Below are 19,677 nucleotides of genomic sequence, written 5' to 3' on the forward strand. Positions count from 1 at the left end.
AAAAACATGAAAGAGGATTGAGAAATGTAAATTATTTTAAAATTTGAATGTATAATCAAACTATTATTCTAAACGTAAGTGTAAGTGAAGACTGGGTTGAAAGTTTAATGGGGGGGTGCTGATACTGACGGGATGGACGACTCGCCTACGTCACTGCTGTACCTGTTGTTGTGGTTGGCAAGGCAACGTTTCCAGGTCGGTTATCAATTTGATAACCCCCTCCTCTCAATGCAACTTCTCTGTGAGTACAATGTTTCATTGTCAACAACCCTCGTACCCCAATAATAACTCTTCTCATCGTGGGGAAACATTTCTTGTCTCCGTTGTTTCTTTCTTGCGGCTTTTTTTTTCAAAAACACGCGTTTGTCCCTCACCACCCCTAATCCCTTCCCATCTATAAATTCCACTGACAGCGCAGCCGGATTTTTTAAAAAATATACATTAACGATCTTCGCTCTGTCTACATCTCTCCAGCAGTGCGCAGCCCGATCGGACGTTCCCTTCTCGCTGAGCCCGCTGCCCCAGGTGCCGTGCCACCGGGACGCCGCTAACTCCCTCTCCCCCCTCGCGACCCGCGGCAGGCACGTGCGGTCTGACGAGGCGGCTCGAGCTCTGTCGCGAGCACTGTCACCCGTTACGGAGGCAGGGCGATTGTCCCGTGAGGAGGGGATGGCGGAGGTAAAAGGCGTTACTCAAACCGGGTGAGTACGACCACTGATCCCTCTCGAAAGAGCTCTGGTACCGCAGACCGATCTCCCGGTGGCCGGCAGCATCTCCTGAGATTACGCGGCGGCGTGCAGTCACCCATCTGTCGGGCTGGTCTGAAATTTAAATACTCCCCTTACCTTTTAGAATCAGGGTCGCCTTGCCGGGCGTCCCCTCCCCTTACACTGCAACCCTTAAGTGTTTTATTCTTCGTGAGTAAACTGGGGGAATAATGTCAACTGGCGGAGCTGCTGCAGTTGCTCGGTGTATCAGGGATGGGAGACCTCCAGAGACAAACATGCCAGTACTTTTCAGAGGTCCGAGATCAGGCAACAAACTTCAGGGATGTGTGATCCTGCACTGCTACTTTGATCTCTCAGCCATCTGAAGAGTACTATCATGGATGAGGTTAATAAAATACAAGTTATGGGAAAGAGAAAGTTGCTTAAAACATTTACAAAGAAGCGAAAGTCCGCAGATGCTGGAAATCCGAACACCACACACACAAATGCTGGAGGAAATCAGCAGGCCAGGCTGCATCTAGGAAAAGAGTACTTTTTTCTTGCGCCTGACCTACTGAGTTCCTTCAGCATATTGTGTCTGTTGCTTAAAACATTCACTCTTTTATAAAATGAGTAAAATGATTTTAATGTAATCAGAAAGGATCTGGCAAGTATGGATTGGTTAATTTGTTTTATGGCAAAGGGAGGCTTGGTAAGTGGGAGGTCTCCAAAAGTGAAAGTATCAAAGTACACAGTTTCTATGTTCCTGTTAGAGCAAAGCACTATATTATCAGGTAGAGGGAACCTTGGTTTTCTAGGGATATTAGGGCCCTCCTTAAGAGGAGAAGGAGGTGCACAGCAGGTATAGACAGCAAGGAATAAATGAGGCACTTACAGAATAGAAAAAATGTAAAAGAAATTAGGAGAGCTAAAAGAAGACCTGAAGTTGTTCTTGTAGACAAGGTGAAGGAGTATTCCAAGGGCTTCTACAGATACATCAAGTTCAAAAAGGATAGAGAGGGACAAAAGTGGTCCACTTGTAGATCATCTTGGTCATCTTTGCATGGAGCTGAACGAGATGGGAAAGATCTGAAATAGATTTTTTGTATCCGCATTTTCCTGGAAGTGAGGCAAAACAGTGGAGAGATCATGGACCATATATGGATTACAGAAGAGGAGATGCTCGCTGTATTGAGGTAAATTAGGGTAGATAAATCCTCAGAGCCTGACAAGGTTTCCCCTCGGACCTTGTGGGAGGCTGGTGCAGAAATTACAGGGGCAATGGCAGAAGTATTTAAAATGACCTTATACCAGACAACTGGAGGATAGCTAATGTTCCATTGTACAAGAAAGGCTCTAAGAATTAACAGGGAAACTATAGGCCATTAAGCCTGATGTTAGTAATGGCTAAATTATTGGAATGTATTCTAAGGGACAGGACATATAAATATTTGGATAGGGAGGGTCTGATTAAGCATAGCCATCCTTGCTTTGTACATGATAGGTCATGTACAACCAATCTTATAGTTTTTTGAGGTGGTTACTAGCAAAGTTGATGAAGGAAAACAGTGGACATTGTATACATGGACTATGGCCTTTAGCAAGGCCTTTGACAAAGTTTTGTAAAAAGTTCAATCACTTAGCATTCAGGATGAGATAGTAAATTTGATTCAATATTTGCTTTGCAGAAGAAGCCAATGAGTGGCAGTAGATGCTTCTGCTCTGACTAGAGACCTGTGATTAATGGTGTTCCAAAGGGATCGGTACTTGGTCTGTTGTTGTTTATCATCTATATTAATGATTTAGGTAATAATGTAATAAACTGGATCAACAAATAAGCAGATGATAGCAAGATTGGAAGAATGAAGAACAATGAGGAAGACTATCAAAGCTTGCAGCAGGATCTGGATCAGCTGGCAAAATGGGCTGAACAAATGGCAGATGGAATTTAATGTAGACAAGTATGAACTGTTGCACTTAGGGAGGACAAAACACGATAGGATTTGCACATTGAATGGTAGGGCAATGGGGAGTGTGATAGAACAGAGAGATTTGGGAATAGAAATACCTAAATTTCTTGAAAATTGCATCACAGGTAGATGGGGTCATAAAGACAGCTCTTGGCACATTGGACATCATAAATCAGAATACTAGATATAGGACCTGGGATGCAATGTTGAAATCTGTCTTTTTGTAGGTAGATGGCCAAATTTGGAGTGTTGTGTGCAATTTTGGCCATCTACCTACAAAAAGATATCAATAAGATTGAAAGAGTAAAGAGAAAATTTACAAGGATATTGCTGTGACATTAAAATTTGAATTATCGGTAAAGGTTGAACAAATTAACTCTTTATTCCCTGAAGCATTGGAGAATAAGGGGAGATTTGATAAAGGAATACAAAATTATGAAGGGTGTTGACAGAGTAAATGCAAGCAGGCTTTTTCACTGAGGTTAGATAGGAATAGAACTAGAGGTTATAGTTGAAGAGTGGAATGATTTTGGGGGTCAATAGGGGGAACTCTTCACTCACAGGATAGTGTGAGCTATCTACAGAAGTAGTGGATGCAGGTTTGATCGTGAGAGTTAAGAGAAGATTGAATGAATACATGGGTGTACTAAGAAAAATGAAGGGATAGGGTCCAGGTGCAGGTCAATGGGACTAGGCAGAATTACAGTTCAGCACAGACTAGATGGGCTGATGGTCTTGTTTCTGTGCTGCAGTGCTTTATGAAGTGTATCACTTTGGAAGGTCAAATTTGAAGGCAGAATACAGTGTTAATGGCAGAATTATTAGTAATGTGGTGGAATAGAGGGATCTTAGGGTTCAATCCATAGAACCCTCAAAGTTTCAGAGCACAAGTTGATAGGATGGTTAAGATCTCCTATGGTATGTTGGCCTTCATTGTTGGGGGATTGAGTTCAAGAGTCATAAGGTAATGTTGCATCTTTGTAAAATTCTGGTTGAATCACACTAGGAGTATTGTATTCAGTTCCAGTTTCCTTATTATAAAAAGGACATGGAAGCTTCAAAGACGGTGCAGGGGAGATTTGCCAGGGTGTTGCATTGATTAGACAGGTTGTCTTGTGAGGATAGGTTGACCAAGCTAGAGAGTTTCTGTTTGGAGCGAAGGGGGATGAGAAGTGATTTATTAGAGGTGTACAAGATGATGTGAGGCAGAGATAGAGTGGACAGCCAGGCACTACTTCCCAGGGCAGAAATAGCTTATACAAGGGGACATAACATTAAAGTGTTTGGAAAGAAGTTTGGGGGGGATATACAAGCTAGTTTTACTTTTACTTATAGGGCGGTAGGTGCATGGATTGCATTGCCAAGGGGTTGGTAGAGGCAGTATTTTAGAGACATTTAGGCAGAATGAGAGAAAAAATGAATAGTTATGTAGGAGAGAAGGGTTGGACTGATCTTGGAGTTGGTTAAAGGGTTGTTCTACATCATGTTCTAAATACAGGCCCTTTGGCCCACAACGTTCTACAGACCTTTTAACCTACTCCATGATCAATCTAACTATTCTCAGCCACACACTGTAGCCCTCCAGTTTTCTTTTATCCATGTGCCTGAGAGTCTCTTAAATGTCCCTGATGTCTGCCACTACCTCAGCAGTGTGTTCCATATACTTACTACTCTTTGTGCAAACTACCTTTGACATCTCCCCCATATTTACCTCTAATCACATTAAAATTATGCCCTTTCGTATCTGGCGCCCTGGGAAAAGACAGTGGTTGTCTGCTCTGTTTATCCCTCGTGTCATCTTATCACTTCCATCAAGTCACTTCCCATCCTCCTTCACTCCAAAGAGAAAATCCATAGTTCACTCTGGCTTTCTTCAAAATATATGTTCTCTAATCTAGACAGCTTCCTGGTCAATCTCCTCTGCACCCTGTCTAATGATTCCACATCCTTCCTACGATGAGGTGACCAGAACGGAATGCAATACTTCAAGTGTACTCTAACCAGAGTTTTATAGAGCTGCAACATTACCTCACAGCTCTTGAACTCAATCCCCCAACTACTGAAGGCCAATGCACTATATGCCTTCTTAACCACTCTTATCAACTTGCTTTGCAACTTTGTGGCTTCTATGAACATGGATCCCAAGATCCCCCATTCCTACACATTGCTAAGAATCCTGCCATTAACCTTGTGTTCTTCCTTTTAGTTAAAAATTTCTCCATTCCCAGTACAGCTCTGCATCCTATCAAATTCCCATTGTAAGCTACAACAACCTTCAACATTATCCATAATACCATCAACCTTCATGTGATCTACAAACATACTAACACACTCTTCTACTTCCTCATACAAGTCATTTATAAAAATCATGAAGAGCAGATGTCTCAAAACGGATCCCAGCGGAACACGACTGGACATACATCTCGAGGCTATCTGAAGGGTCTCAGCCCAAAACATCAACTCTTTGTTCCTCTCCATAGATGTTGACTGACCTGATGAGATCTTTCAGCATTTGGTGTGTGTTCCACTCTATCTAGTACTAAACTATCCTTCTGTGATCAAGCCATTTCTTGGCGAAGCCAAGTTTCCCTGGATTCCATGCCTCCTGGCTTTCTGAATGAGCTTACCATGGAGAACCTTACAGAATGCTTTACTAGAATCCATATATACCACATTCATATTCTACCTTCATCACTTTGTATTGTAATTTCCTTGAAGAAATCAATCAGGTTCATGAGGCATGACATGCCCTCACAAAGCTTTGCTGACTACCATAATCTGACCATACTTCTCCAAATACTCACAATTCCTCTCTCTATGTATCCTCTTGAATATTTTGCCCAGCAGTGATGTAACAGTCACTGGTATGTTATTCAAAATATTATCCCTGTTACTTGAACAAAGGAATAACACTTGCCACCCTCCAATCTACTGGTACAGCTCCTGTGGCCAGGGGGAATGTGAAATCGTTGCCAAAAACACAGCAACCCCTTCCTTCGCTTTCCCTAGTAACCTGGGTTATGTCTCATTTGGCCACAAGGAGTTAACTACCCCAATGTTTTTCAAAAGTTGCAGCATGTCCTGTTTCTTAACCTCAACATGTTACAGCACCTTAATCTGTCTGTGCTAACCTCACATTTATCAAGTTCCCTCTCACTGGTGAATACTGAAGCAAAGTATTCATTAAGGACTTCCCCTACGTCCTCTGGCTCCAAACATGTTTTCATTTTTATCCTTGATGAGTCTTACCCTCACTCTGGTCATCCTGTTTTTCACATACATTGTGAGTACAGTCGTCCCTCGGTATCCATGGGAGATTGGTTCCAGGACACCCTGCAGATACCAAAATCCACGGATACTCAAGTCCCTTATATAAAATGGCGTTGTATTTGCATATAACCTATGCACATCCTCCCTTATACTTTAAATCACCTCTAGATTACTTACCTAATACAATGTAAATGCTATGTAAATAGTTGTTATACTGTATTATTTAGGGAATAATGACAAGAGAAAAAGTCTGTATGTATTCAGTACAGATGCAACCCTCGTAGCTCTTCTGGGAACGCTGATGCTGCCCGGGCATCAGCCAGTGCTGATTCTCCCATGATCTTTACATTCTTGAGGCTGTAGTGCTTTGCATAGCTAGCCAGCCCATCCCTTACTAGCCTTAAACTCCTTCATCTTGCTCACAACACAAGTAACAAATGAACGAGGCAAACAATGCTCAAACAATGAGTGCTGGAGAGAGACTGAGGATCTGTGAAATGGTGGGAGGCTTCAGCAGGGTATTCCTACACATCACTTTATTCGCGTGGATTCAACATAGTGCTCGGTGCATGGCAAATTCAAGTTTTGCTTTTTGGAACTTCCTGGAATGTTTTTCAAATATTTTTGATCCATGGTTGGTTGAATTTACGGATGCAGAACCCACGGATACGGAGGGCCGACTGTATATATATATAGAATGCCTTAGGAATATTCCTTATCCTACTTGTCAAGCCCTTCTCATGTCATTGTCTTCCTAAGCTCCTTCCTGACTTATAGTTCTCAAGAGCTCTGATGCTTGCTTTCTAAGATACCTAGGTTTAATTCTGTTAATTGAGATAAATAATGGGCAGAACTCCCTGCTCTTTGAAGTAGCGTTAACTTCATAAACAGTATGAAGTATCCGGTGATCCTGTGATCTCTGTCTCAGAAGCTAATATCAGAACATCTTTTAAGAGGGTGAACCTTTGCAGAATGTCAGTTCCTCATGGTGAACGTTGGAGGGCACTGAAAACCTATGCTGACCAACTGCTAGAAGTGCTCAAGGACATCTTCAATCTTTCACTGCTGCAGTTGGAAGTTCTCACCTACTTCAAAAGGACGACAACCATACTAACGCCCAAGAAGAGCAGGGTGAGCTGTCTCAATGACTATCGCGCAGTTGAACTCACATCTCCTGTGGTTGGTCAAGTGGTTGGTCATTGGTCAGAATCAATTCCTGCCTTAGCAAGGACTTGGACCCACAATAACTTGCCTATTGCCACAGTAGGTCTACAGCGGATGCAAACTCATTGGTTCTCCACTAGACCTTGGATCACCAGAACAATAGCAATACCTACATCATGCTGTTGTTCATTGATTACAGCTCAGTGTTCAACAAAATCATACCCTCAGTTCAACAAGCTCCAAAACCTGAGCCTTTGCAACTGGATCCCTGACTTCCTCATCAGGAGATCACAATAAGTGCGGATCAGAAATATCAACTCCTACTGACTGATTATCAACACTGATGCACCTCAAAGTTGTGTATTAGCCCACTGTTCTATGCTTTCTACATTCATGATTCTGAGGCTAGGCATAGCTCAAATGCCATTTAAAAATTTGCTAATGACACAACTGTGGTTTGCTGAATTTCAGATGGTCATGAGGAGGTATACATCAGCTCATTGAGTGGTGTTACAACAACAACCTTGCACACGGTGTCAGTCAGACCAAGGAATTGATTGTGCACTTCTGGAAAGGGAAATCAAGGCAACATACATACACCAGACCTTATTGAGGAATCAGCAGTGGAAAGGGTGAGCAGTTTCAAGTTCCTATGTATCAACATCTCTGAAGATATATCCTGGGCCCAACATATCAATACAACTACAAAGAAAGCACCACACCAGCTATATTTCATTTGGAGTTTAACTAGACTTGGTGCGTTGCCAAAAACTTGTGAATTTCTACAGGTGTGCTGTGGAGAGCATTCTATCTGGTTGCATTAACTTCTGGTATGGAAGGGCCACTGTACAGGATAGGAGAAAGTCGTAAACTCAGTGAGCTCCATCATGGGTACTAGTTTTTCCAGCATCGAGGACACCTTCAAAAGGCGATGCCTCAAAAAGGCGACATCCATCATTAAGGATCCCCGTCACCCAGGACATGCCTTCGTCTCATCTCTACCATCAAGGAGGAGATACAGGAACTTAATGTCACTCTCAATGTTTCAGGAACAGCTTCCTCCAGTCTGCGATCAGATTCCTGAATAAACAATGAGTCCATGTACATTACCTCACCTTTTTTTTTTGCTCTCTTTTGCACTACTTATTTAATTTTTAAAATATATACTGTATTTATTGTAATTTAGTTTTATTATTATGTATTGCGGTGTACTGTTGCCATAAAATAATGAATTTCACGACATATGCCAGTGATATTAAACCTGATTCTTATTCTGGTACAATAGAGATTTAGTGTAATGCCTTGTCAAAGCAAAGCTGCACTCAGCTGGACACAACTTCCATGCTGTACTAAGTGTCAGCACAAATTTTGCACTCATTACTCTGGAAAATTTCTATGAGGTACTTAAGCCCCATTATCTTCTGATTGGAGATGAAATTCCTATGATTTATAATCTTGACTGATTAATCTTGAAATAATGTATGCTATTCTAATCCTTGTGTTTGTAGCTATTGAAGGGAGAGGAAAGACTTGTATTTGCATAGCATTTTTCGTATTCCTTCAATGTATAATAATCATCGATTTACTTTTGAAGTATTGTTACTGCAAGAATGAAGATTTACCAGGCAACTCACCCCATAGCAAACTCCAAGAGATATCAAGTGATATGACTAGATTAATGTAATTTAGTAATAATGCACAAGGTGCAACGAATGACAAGGATGTCTGGCTGACTCTTTTGCTTTTCTGAAATAAACTCTTGAGTGTTTTTTTCCCAGCTGAGAGTAGACAACCTTTTGATTGAACATCATTATTAGTCTTCTATTAGTACTAAACTGAATTACAATTTAAGCCCAGACCTGAGGAAGGGTCTCGGTTTAAAACATTGACTGTTCATTAATTTTCATGGATGCTTCCCGACCTGCTAAGTTCCTGTAGCATTTTGTGTGTGTTGCTCTGGATTTCCAGAATCTGCAGAATATCTCATGTTTATAGTGGGCCTTAAACACTAGTCTTTCTCACATTAGCCTTAACCTTATCTTCTATAAAGATTTTCCAGAAAGTTTGAGAGGATGGGAAACTAAATTGAAGAAAAAATAGTATTTCGTGCTTTTCCCTACTGGAAAAGCTGAGAATTAAAATGATTACAACAACACACACAAAATGCTGGTGGAACACAGCAGCATCTACAGTGAGAATTAATTAAGCCCAGGACTGGGCTTAAATTGTAATTCAGTTTAGCACTAATAGAAGACTAATAATGATGTCCTGACGAAGGGTCTCGGCCCGAAACGTCGATAGCACTTCTCACTATAGATGCTGCCTGGCCTGCTGTGTTCCACCAGCATTTTGTGTGTGTTGTTGTTTGAATTTACAGCATCTGCAGATTTCCCCGTGTTTGCGAGTTAAAATGATTGCCATTTTTCTTTGAGGATTCTACATGAAGTATTATTGATATTATTCCATCTTGCCCAGAGTGGTAAACCAGAGAACATGACTATTCCTGAAGAGTTTAAGTTCAAATTAATTCAAAGCTCAAGATTGTTTCAATATTCCAGTACACTAGTGTAAAGGAGAACAAAAAATTGCAACACTAGATCTGACGCAGTATAAAAAACACAATAATGAGAAAAACACAATGAATATAAATACATTGATTGTATTTCCATAAAATGGCACTAGGTACTGGAGTGTCTGTACATAAGGTTACTGGCTGGAACTGATAAAGTAGTGGGGGAAAGTGTGATGAAACATACTGAATGCACAATGTATATCTATTATTGGTTCATTTGGGAGATGGTGAATGATTTTTCACTAAAATTTCCCTCTTTATGTATGTTTTGGGATGGTGAGTATTGGGAAGATTTATTTGGTCTACCATGAAATTAGTTTAACGGTAGAATACGATTGTTCTTATGCAGGGCCATGACCTAAAGTGTCGACACTTCCCTCACCCCCGCACAGATGTTGCTTGATGTTATATGCTATAAATTTGATTATTTTGTATTTAGAATTGTGCAGTTCAAACTTGTTACTATGTAACAACTATTATTAAACATTTGAATCTTTTGGTCAGATGGTTCATTATTAACTGATATATTGACACTTCACTGTGTTTCCATCATACATACAATGGTTTAATACTTTTGGCAATGGGCAATTTATTTATATTTAAGTGTTTTTGTCTTCACTGCCATTTAGTGAGGTTGTCTAGTGAGATATAATTAGACCAAAGACGCAGGAGTAGAATTAGTCCATTTTGCCCTTTGAGTCTGCTCCACCATTCAATCGTGGCTGATCCTTTTTTCCCCTCCATATCCTCACTTGCCAGCCTTCTTCCTGAAACCTTTGATGCTGTGGCCAATGAAGAGCCTATCAATCTCCACCTTAAGTGCATCCAACGAGCTGGCCCCAACAACTACCTATGGTTACAAATTCACCATTCTCTGGCTAAAGAAATTTCTCCGTATCTTTGTTTTAAATGTCGCCCCTCTGTCCTGAGGCGGTTCCTTCTTGTCCTAGACTCCTCCACCATGGGAAACATCCTTTCCACATCTACTCTGTCTCAACCTTTCAACATCTGAAAGGTTTCAATGAGATTCCCACCCCCTCCATCCTTCTAAGTTCCAGTGAATACAGGTCATCAAATGTTTCTCATGTGAATCAGAATCAGGTTTATTATCACCAGCATGTGTCGTGAAATTTGTTAACTTAGCAGCAGCAGTTCAATGCAGTACATAATATAGAAGAAGAAGAAGAAAAAATAATAATAAATCAATTACAGAATACATATATTGAATAGATTAAAAATCATGCAAAAACAGAAATAATATACATTAAAAAGTGAGGTAGTATTCACAGATTCAATGTCCATTTAGCAAATTGGATGGCAGATGAGAAGAAGCTGTTCCTGAATCACTGAGTGTGTGCCTTTAGGCTTCTATACCTCCTACCTGATGGTAACAGTGAGAAAAGGCCATCCCTAGGAGCTGGGGTTCCTTAATAATGGACTGCCTTTCTGAGACACCGCTGCTTGAAGATGTCCTAGGCACTAAGTAGGCTAATACCCAAGATGGAGCTGACTAAATTGAGGACCCTCTTTTAGTCCTGTGCAGCCGCTCCTATCCCCCTGCCCCCCTCCAACACCAGACAATGATGCAGCCTGTCAGAATGCTCTCCATGGTACCTCTATAGAAGTTTTTGAATGTTTTTGTTGACATACCAACTCTCTTCAAACTCTCTCCACTTCTGATCCCTCTATGAAGATTGGTATGTATTCCTTCATCTTACCCTTCCTGAAGTCCACAATCAGCTTTTTTGTCTTACTGACGTTGAGTACAATGTTGTTGCTGTGACACCACTCCACGAGTTGGCATATCTCACTCTTCTTCGCCCTCTTGTCTCCATCTAAGATACTACCAACAATGGTTGTATTATCAGCAAATTTATAGATGGTATTTCAGCTATACCTAGCCACAGCGAGAAGGAGATATTATCACCAATTGGCACAGATTGTGGCCTTCCAGGTAGGAAGTTGAGGATCCAATTTCAGAAGGGGGTACAGATTGTGGGAATGCTAGTGTTAAATGCTGAGCTATAGTTGATGAACAGCATCCTGACATGTACTGTCCAGGTGGTCTAAGGCTTTGTGAAGAGCCATTGAGATTGTGGTGATAGGCAAATTGCTGAGGCAGGAGTTCAGTCTAGACATGACCAACCTCTCAGAACATTTCATCACTGTAGATGTGAGTGCTGCTGGGTGATAATCCTTTCATTCCAAGAATCATCCTTGTAAATTCCTCTGAACCCTCTTCAATGGCAACACATCTTTTCTTAGATAAGGAGCCCAAAACCATTCACAATACTCAAGATGAGGCCTCATCAGTACCCTACAGAGCCTCAGCATCATATCCCTGTTCTTATATTCTAGACCTCTTGAAATGAATGCTAACATTGTATTTGATGTCTTCACCACCACCTCAACCTACAAGTTAACATTTAGGGTGTTCTGCACAAGGACTACCAAGTCCCTTTGCATCTCAGGTTTTTGGATTTTCTCCCCGTTTAGAAAATAGACTGCACATTTATTTTGTCTACTAAAGTGCATGACCATGCATTGTATTTAATTTGCTACTTTCTTGCCCATTCTCTTAATCTGTTTAAGTCCTTCTGCTGCCTTCCTTTTTCCTCAACACTACCTGCCCCTCCACCAATCTTTGTATCATATAGCCATATAACAATTACAGCATGGAAACAGACCATCTCAGTCCTTCTAGCATGCCCCGAATGCTTACTCTCACCTAGTCCCACCGACCTGTACTCAGCCCATAACCCTCCATTCCTTTCCTGTCCATATACCTATCCAATTTTTTAAAATGTCAAAATCGAACCTACCTCTACCACTTCTACCGGAAGCTCGTTCCACACAGCTACCACTCCCTGAGTAAAGATGTTCCCCCTCGTGTTACTCCTAAACTTTTGCCTCTTAACTCTCAACTCATGTCCCCTTGTTTGAATCTCTCCTACTCTCAATGGAAAAAGCCTATCCACATCAACTCTATCTATCCGCCTCATAATTTTAAACACCTCTATCAAGTCCCCCCTCAACCTTCTATGCTCCAAAGAATAAAGACCTAACTTGTTTAACCTTTCTCTATAACTTAGGTGCTGAAACCCAGGTAACATTCTAGTAAATCTCCTCTGTACTCTCTCTATTTTGTTGACATCTTTCCTATAAGTTGGTGACCAGAACTGTACACAATACTCCAAATTTGGCCTTACCAATGCCTTGTACAATTTTAACATTACATCCCATCTCCTATACTCAGTGCTGTGATTCATAAAGGCCAGCATACCAAAAGCTTTCTTCATCACCCTATCCACATGAGATTCCGCCTTCAGGGAACTATGCACCATTATCCCTAGATCACTCTGTTCTGCTGCATTCCTCAATGCCCTACCATTTACCATGTATGTGCTATTTTGATTATTCCTACCAAAATGTAGCACCTCACTCTTATCAGCATTAAACTCCATCTGCCATCTTTCAGTCCACTCTTCTAACTGGCCTAAATCTCTCTGCAAGCTTTGAAAACCTACTTCATTATCCACAACGCCACCTATCTTAGTATCATCTACATACTTACTAATCCAATTTGCCACCCCATCAACCAGATCATTAATGTATATAGCAAACAACATTGGACCCAGTACAGATCTCTGTGGCACACCACTAGTAAATCATCTGCAAACTTGGCAACAAAGCCATCTATTCCACCATCTAAATAATTGATATACAGCATAAAAAGTGGTCCCACATCGATCTCTGTGGAATACCTCTAGTCCAGGGGTCAGCAACCTTTACCACTGAAAGAGCCACTTGGACCCGTTTCCCACAGAAAAGAAAACACTGGGAGCCGCAAAACCCGTTTGACATTTAAAATGAAATAACACTGCATACAACGTTTTGTTTTGCCTTTATGCTATGTATAAATAAACTATAATGTGTTGCATTTATGAAATTGATGAACTCCTGCAGAGAAAACGAAATTACATTTCTGCATGCAACAAAAACATTTTGAACTCCGAAAAAAAGACGTTGGGTTGAAGGTTACTTTTAAGTAAAATACTCAACGTCTATTTGAGTCCTTCTTGTATTTATGAAAAACGCCAAACTTAAATTTGCCGCCAGCAGCAAACCAAAAATAACGTCAGCCAGCTGTCAACCTGAAAAATAAAAGGACTATTTCACTGAACAATGAAAACATATGAATATACGTAAAATAATACGCAATTAAAATATTTATCATACTTCTTCAGGTTGACTCACACCTGACAATGCAGTCGTATTCAGTAGGGATGGATCGATGCTTAGGGGAGTGACCGGGAAGGATAATGTGTTTTTTTCCTCTCTGAACTCACAGAAGCGTTTCCCAAACGATGTTTGCATTGCGATGATTGCAGAATGTAAATACTCCGAATTTATCATGTCGTGACATTGTTTGAACTCTCTCAAATTGGGCAAGTGAGACAATGTGCCTTTCTGTAAATCTCTGGCAAGCAACGTCAACTTGCGCTCGAATGCAAAACATCCTCCAACATGTGCAGGGCTGTACGTCCATACCCCGTTGAAGAGCTGTGTTCAGCGTGTTCAGGTGCGCTGTCATGTCGACCATGAAGTGTAGCTTTTCCAGCCACTCTGGCTGTTCCAGCTCAGGAAAGTTGAGCCCTTTGCTGCCCAGGAAAGTTTTCACTTCTTCCAGACGCGCGACAAAGCGTTTCAGCACCTCCTCTCTGGACAGCCAGCGATAAAAACACGTTGTAGCGGTTGCTACACGCAGTCAGTAAACTGCAGTCAAAGATAGCTTTATTCGAACTAAACAGCCTTGCTTTTAAGCCTCCCTCAACCCGCCCCCCATGGGCGCGGATGCTGCAAAAGACACGTACTCACAAACCCCCGTAGGCTATCTCCCTTAGCCTGAACGCTGGCTAATTGTGAGCCGGTTCGGATGTGTCAGGAAATGGGTCGCCACAACATCTTATTTAGATTGTACAAGATCACCATAATCTTCAAATTTAGATTTACATTTCAAAAACTAACAAACTAACATAAAATACATATTAATTAAATACTGACCATGTAGCGGTGTGCTACACGCAGCGCTAAAATTACGACACGGAGTCGGTAGCTGCAGTCGAAGGAAAAAAACTTTATTCGAAATCTTCAGCCTCACTTTTAAGCCTCCCTCAACCTGCCCCCCCCCCCCCATGGCGCAGAGGCTCCAAAGCTCTGTGCTCGCAAACCCCCGTAGGCTATCTTATTGTGAGTCGGTTCGGATGTGCCAGGAAAAGGGTCGCCACAACCAATTATTTCCCAAAGCAACAGGGAGCCGCAGCACAGACGTAAAAGAGCCACATGTGGCTCCGGAGCCGCGGGCTGCCGACCCCCGCTCTAGTCACTGGCAGCCAACGAGGAAAGGATCCTTTTATTCCCACTTGTTGCCTCCTATCAATCAGCCAATGTCCTAACCATACCAGTAACTTTCCTGTAATACTATGGGCTCTTAACATGCCTCATGTGTTGCACCTTGTCAAAGGCCTTCTGAAAATTCAAACATACAACCTCCACTGCATCCCCTTTATCTATCTTAAATGTAATCTCCTCAAAGAATTCCAATAGGTTCAGCTGGCATGATTTTTCCTGAAGGAAAATATGCTGATTTTGACCTATCTTGTCCTGTATCACCAAGTATTTCATAACTTCATTCTAAAATCTTCCCAGCTACTGAGGTCAGACAATTTCCTTTCTGCTGCCTCCCTCCTTTCTTAAAGAGTGGAGTGGCATTTTCAATTTTCCAGTCCTCTGGCACCATACCAGAGTCAAATGGTTCTTGAAAGATTATTACTAATGCCTCTACAATCTCTACTGCTATCCCTTTCAGAACCCTAGGGTGCAGTTCATCTGGCTTGGATGACTTATGTACCCTTAGGTCTTACAGCTTTTTGAGCACCTGTCCCTTGTAATAGTAACTGCACTCACTTCTCCTCCCTCACATCCTTCAACACCCTGCACACTGCTAGTGTCTTCCACAGCAAAGACTGATGCAAGATACTCATTTAGTTCATCTGCCATCTCCTTGTCCCTTCTTGTTATTTCTCTGGTTTCATTTTTAGCAGTCCTATATCCACTTTCAGCTCCCTTTATTTTTATATACTTGAAAAAGCTTTTTCTATCCAACTTGATATTGTTTGATAGCTTGCTTTCATATTTCATCTTCTTCCTCCTAATGAGTCTTTTAGTTGCTTTCTGTAGGTTTTTAAAAGTTACCCACCTCTGTCTGCCCACTATTTTTTGCTTTGTTGTATGCTCTCATTTGCTTTACATCAGCATTGACTTCCCTTGTCAGCCACAGTTGTACTATTTTGCCATTTGAGTATTTCTTCATTTTTGAAATACACCTATACTGCAGCTTCTTCATTTTCCCCAGAAACTCAAACCATTGCTACTCTGCTGTCATCCCTGCCAACATCTCCGTTCAATTTACTTTGGCCAACTCCTCTCTCATACCACCATAATTTCTTTTACTCTACTGAAATACTGCTACGTCAGACTTTACCTTCTCCCTATCAGATTTAAAGTTGAACTCAATTATATTGTGATCACTACCGCCTCAGGGTTCCTTTACCTTAAGGTCCCTAATTGCCCCTGGTTCATAACACCCAATCCAGTATAACTAATCTTGTAAGAACTATAGAAATTTCCTCTCCTGTATTCCAGCACCAACATGATTTTCCTAATCTACCTGCATATTGAAGACCCCATGACTATTATAACATTGCCCTTTCGGCGTGCATTTTCTATATCCCATTGTAATTTGTAGGCAACATCCTTATTACTATTTGGGAGTCTGTATACAACTCCCATTAGGATCTTTTTACCCTTGCAGTTCATTAGATCTATCCATAATGATTCAATACCTTCCAACCCTATGATATTTTCTGAAAATGTGTCAATCCAGCTGTAGTAATGAATTCCTTTAATTTTCATTCTCCATGAAAAGGCAAAAGAAATGGGTTAAGATAATCATAAATACTAGAATTCTTTACTTTTTGGTTTTGGACCAATCATAATTTAGGAGAGATATATCCTATAAAGGCAAAAAGCACAGAAATATTAAAAGAAAGACTTGTTTCAAAATCACTAGAATTTAATCCTGAAATTTGTACTTTGGCTTATTTGAATTTTTTAAAAAAATACAGAATTGACATTCAAGTATGTTTGAAGGCAGTAATCAATAAAATATAGATTTATTGTGTCAATAAAACTTATATAACCATGCATAAATAAACTGTTTTATAAGACTATAAGCCATAGGAACAGAATTAGGCCATTTAGCCTATCAGGTCTGCTCTGTCATTCATTCAGGGCTGATTTATTTTCCCTCTCAACTGCCTTCTCCCCATGATCTTCGACACCCTTATTAATTAACAACCTAATAAATTCGGCTTTAAATATACCAAATGATTTGTCTTTTATAGCAGTCTATGACAATTAATTCTATAGATTCATCACCATCAGGCTAAAGAAATTCTTCCTCATTTCTATTCTAATGGGACATTCCACTATTCCAAGGCTGTGCCCTCTGGTCCTAGACTCTCCCACTATTGGAAACATCCTCTCCATTTCCACTCTATCTAGGCATTTCAATATACCGTAGGTTTCAATGAAATTCTCTCCTCTCCCCCCCCCCCAAAGTCATACCTGCCACTTACTAACTACTCTATAAGATCCTCTACTTTTTTTTGTATATTGTATGCATCTAAATATAATATCCCAGTCCTGTATTCACCATTGTTCTTTTCAATTTTATCTCCATGTTGCCTGAGTTAAATTCTTACCTCTTTCTAAACTTTTTGTCTTACTCTTTATTCTGGAGTCTTCAGTAACCTCTCCTGCTCTTTCCTTCATTTTTACTTTATCCATACTTCTCCAAGCTATTGAACCCACCACCACCCTTAGTTTAAAATCCTATTAACATACCTAGTTATGTGATTTATTAGGACTCTGGTCCCAGGGTAGTTCAGGATTTACTGGTGCAAATGTCCCACAAATTGAAACTATCTTCTCCCACACAAATCTTTGGGCCACACATTTACCGTTTTCCCAATTATATCTACGTTTCTTTTCTCTCCCTCCACGTCCCTCTGAATGGTTCCCTGAGCCACTGTGCCATCCCTCCTTTTGCCTCCACATTCATCTTCACAGGGAGAACAATCTCAGACTTGTTAGGCAAGCTCAAGATCTGAGGCTTCTCCAGCACTATTTCTTGGATTCCCAATCACCCACCTCACTTGTCTCTGGCTACAAACCAGATTTGAAATGTGACTGCTTCCTGAATAACAGTGTCCAGGTTACTCTCTCCCTCTGTGATGCATCACAATGTTTGAAACTCAGATTCCAGCTTGAGCCTGAGTTCCTAGAACAACAAACACTCACTGCAGATGTGGTCATTAGGCAACACAGTGGGTCCACCAGATCCCACATCTTATAGCTGCAATGCATCACCTGATCCTGCATCCCTTTTTCATTAGTTGTAATTTGACATCCTTCTAGATCTATATAAAATAAATCCTTTCCTGTTCTTTCCTGATACTCATCTGTGCCTCCTTGTTGAAACGTCAGACCTCAGACTTCTACAATGGCCATTCTAAAGAGGCCGCTAAGACCTTGGCCTCTGCCTCTTTTCATCAAAGCTCATTACCTGACTCTAATTCTGTCCACTCCAAAAATGGCTGCTCCCATAATGGTGCTCCACTTAAACCTCACTTCTTTTATTGGTCCAAATAAAACTCACATGCAATGAGACTTGCTTTATTTCAATGGTTCTCGCTCTTGCACAGACTTTGATTTTGCTACTCCAAGGTATTATTCCAAAAATTAAAATATGAACCATTTCTCATCAAGAATTTAAGATAACTTTTTGGAATGTCATTAAAAGGAATGTGTATTTGCACATATGTCTTTGCTATGTCCCAAAGCACTTTAGTGCTAAAAATTAGTTACAGAGATGTTATATGTGGTTTAATGTAATTTATAGATTTTTTGCATTATCTACTGTTATTCAATATTATTTAAATTATTTAAAATTTGCTTTTATTAGCTTATTTATTGTATAGTTTAAAAACTGAAAGTTTTGTAACAGGATCTCTCCAATAATCATGGATACCACTAGAAAGGTACCGGTAATCCGCAAATCCCTGAAACCAGCAAGACCATTGCATCGTTTATCTACTGAGATAGGTAAGTGGCCTTGTTTATTGCCTTGGTAGAGCATGCAAAATGCTCTATTTATTGCAACCACTATTCTACCAACATCTTATTTAAATAATTGTGTCAAAATATTTTAGTATATATGCAAAATCACTGTATGTAGGATATCAACAGCAGGCATTCATTCTATAAGATGCTGCTGGATAGTATGATCCTAACAATAAGAATTAAAGTCATAGAATCATACAGCGCAGAACAGGCCTTTTGGCCCAACTGATACATGCTGACTAAGATGCTCATCCAAGCAAGTCCTATTTATCTGCTCTTGGCCTATATTTTTCTGAACCTTTTCCATCCATGAACCTGTCCAAATTTCTTTTAAAAGTTCTTATTGTACCTGCCTCAAACATTTCCTCTGTATATTCCATATATATGCTAACCTCTGTGTAAATACAAATGTTAAGGAAAAAGACTGTGTGAATTCAACCTATCTATGCCAAACTTTTATAGATACATCATGAAAGCATACTTATTATGATGTTGAAAACTAATTGAAGGCTTTGGATGTGAATAACAATTACAAATCACTCATTATGGAGACTCTGTCTACAATCTTACTAATCTTTGGAGTAAATCAGATGAGTTTTGGATTTCAAGATTCCCTCCCATCTGTTAACCACGTACCCAGCATGGTCAGTATAAGCCAATAATGATTTGTCTTGATATTAATGCCTGAGAAGGTGAAGAAAATGTCATCAGGTGGTAACAAATATTTGCAGAACTGACTGTTGGATTT

At 40.4% G+C, this 19,677-nt stretch overlaps 1 protein-coding gene across 1 annotated transcript in view; it reads left to right on the forward strand.

The window, feature by feature from the left end:
• The first annotated feature begins 455 nt into the window (after positions 1-455).
• Positions 456-19,677, forward strand: part of gra (granulito) — a 75,643-nt gene continuing 56,421 nt past the window's right edge. The window contains exons 1-2 of the mRNA XM_059978806.1: positions 456-701; positions 18,814-18,911. Coding sequence (XP_059834789.1) covers positions 670-701; positions 18,814-18,911 — 130 coding nt within the window. The 5' untranslated portion in view covers positions 456-669. The remainder of the gene's footprint in view (positions 702-18,813; positions 18,912-19,677) is intronic.

Source organism: Hypanus sabinus, chromosome 1 (assembly GCF_030144855.1).
Source record: "Hypanus sabinus isolate sHypSab1 chromosome 1, sHypSab1.hap1, whole genome shotgun sequence".
NCBI classification, from domain to species: domain Eukaryota; kingdom Metazoa; phylum Chordata; class Chondrichthyes; order Myliobatiformes; family Dasyatidae; genus Hypanus; species Hypanus sabinus.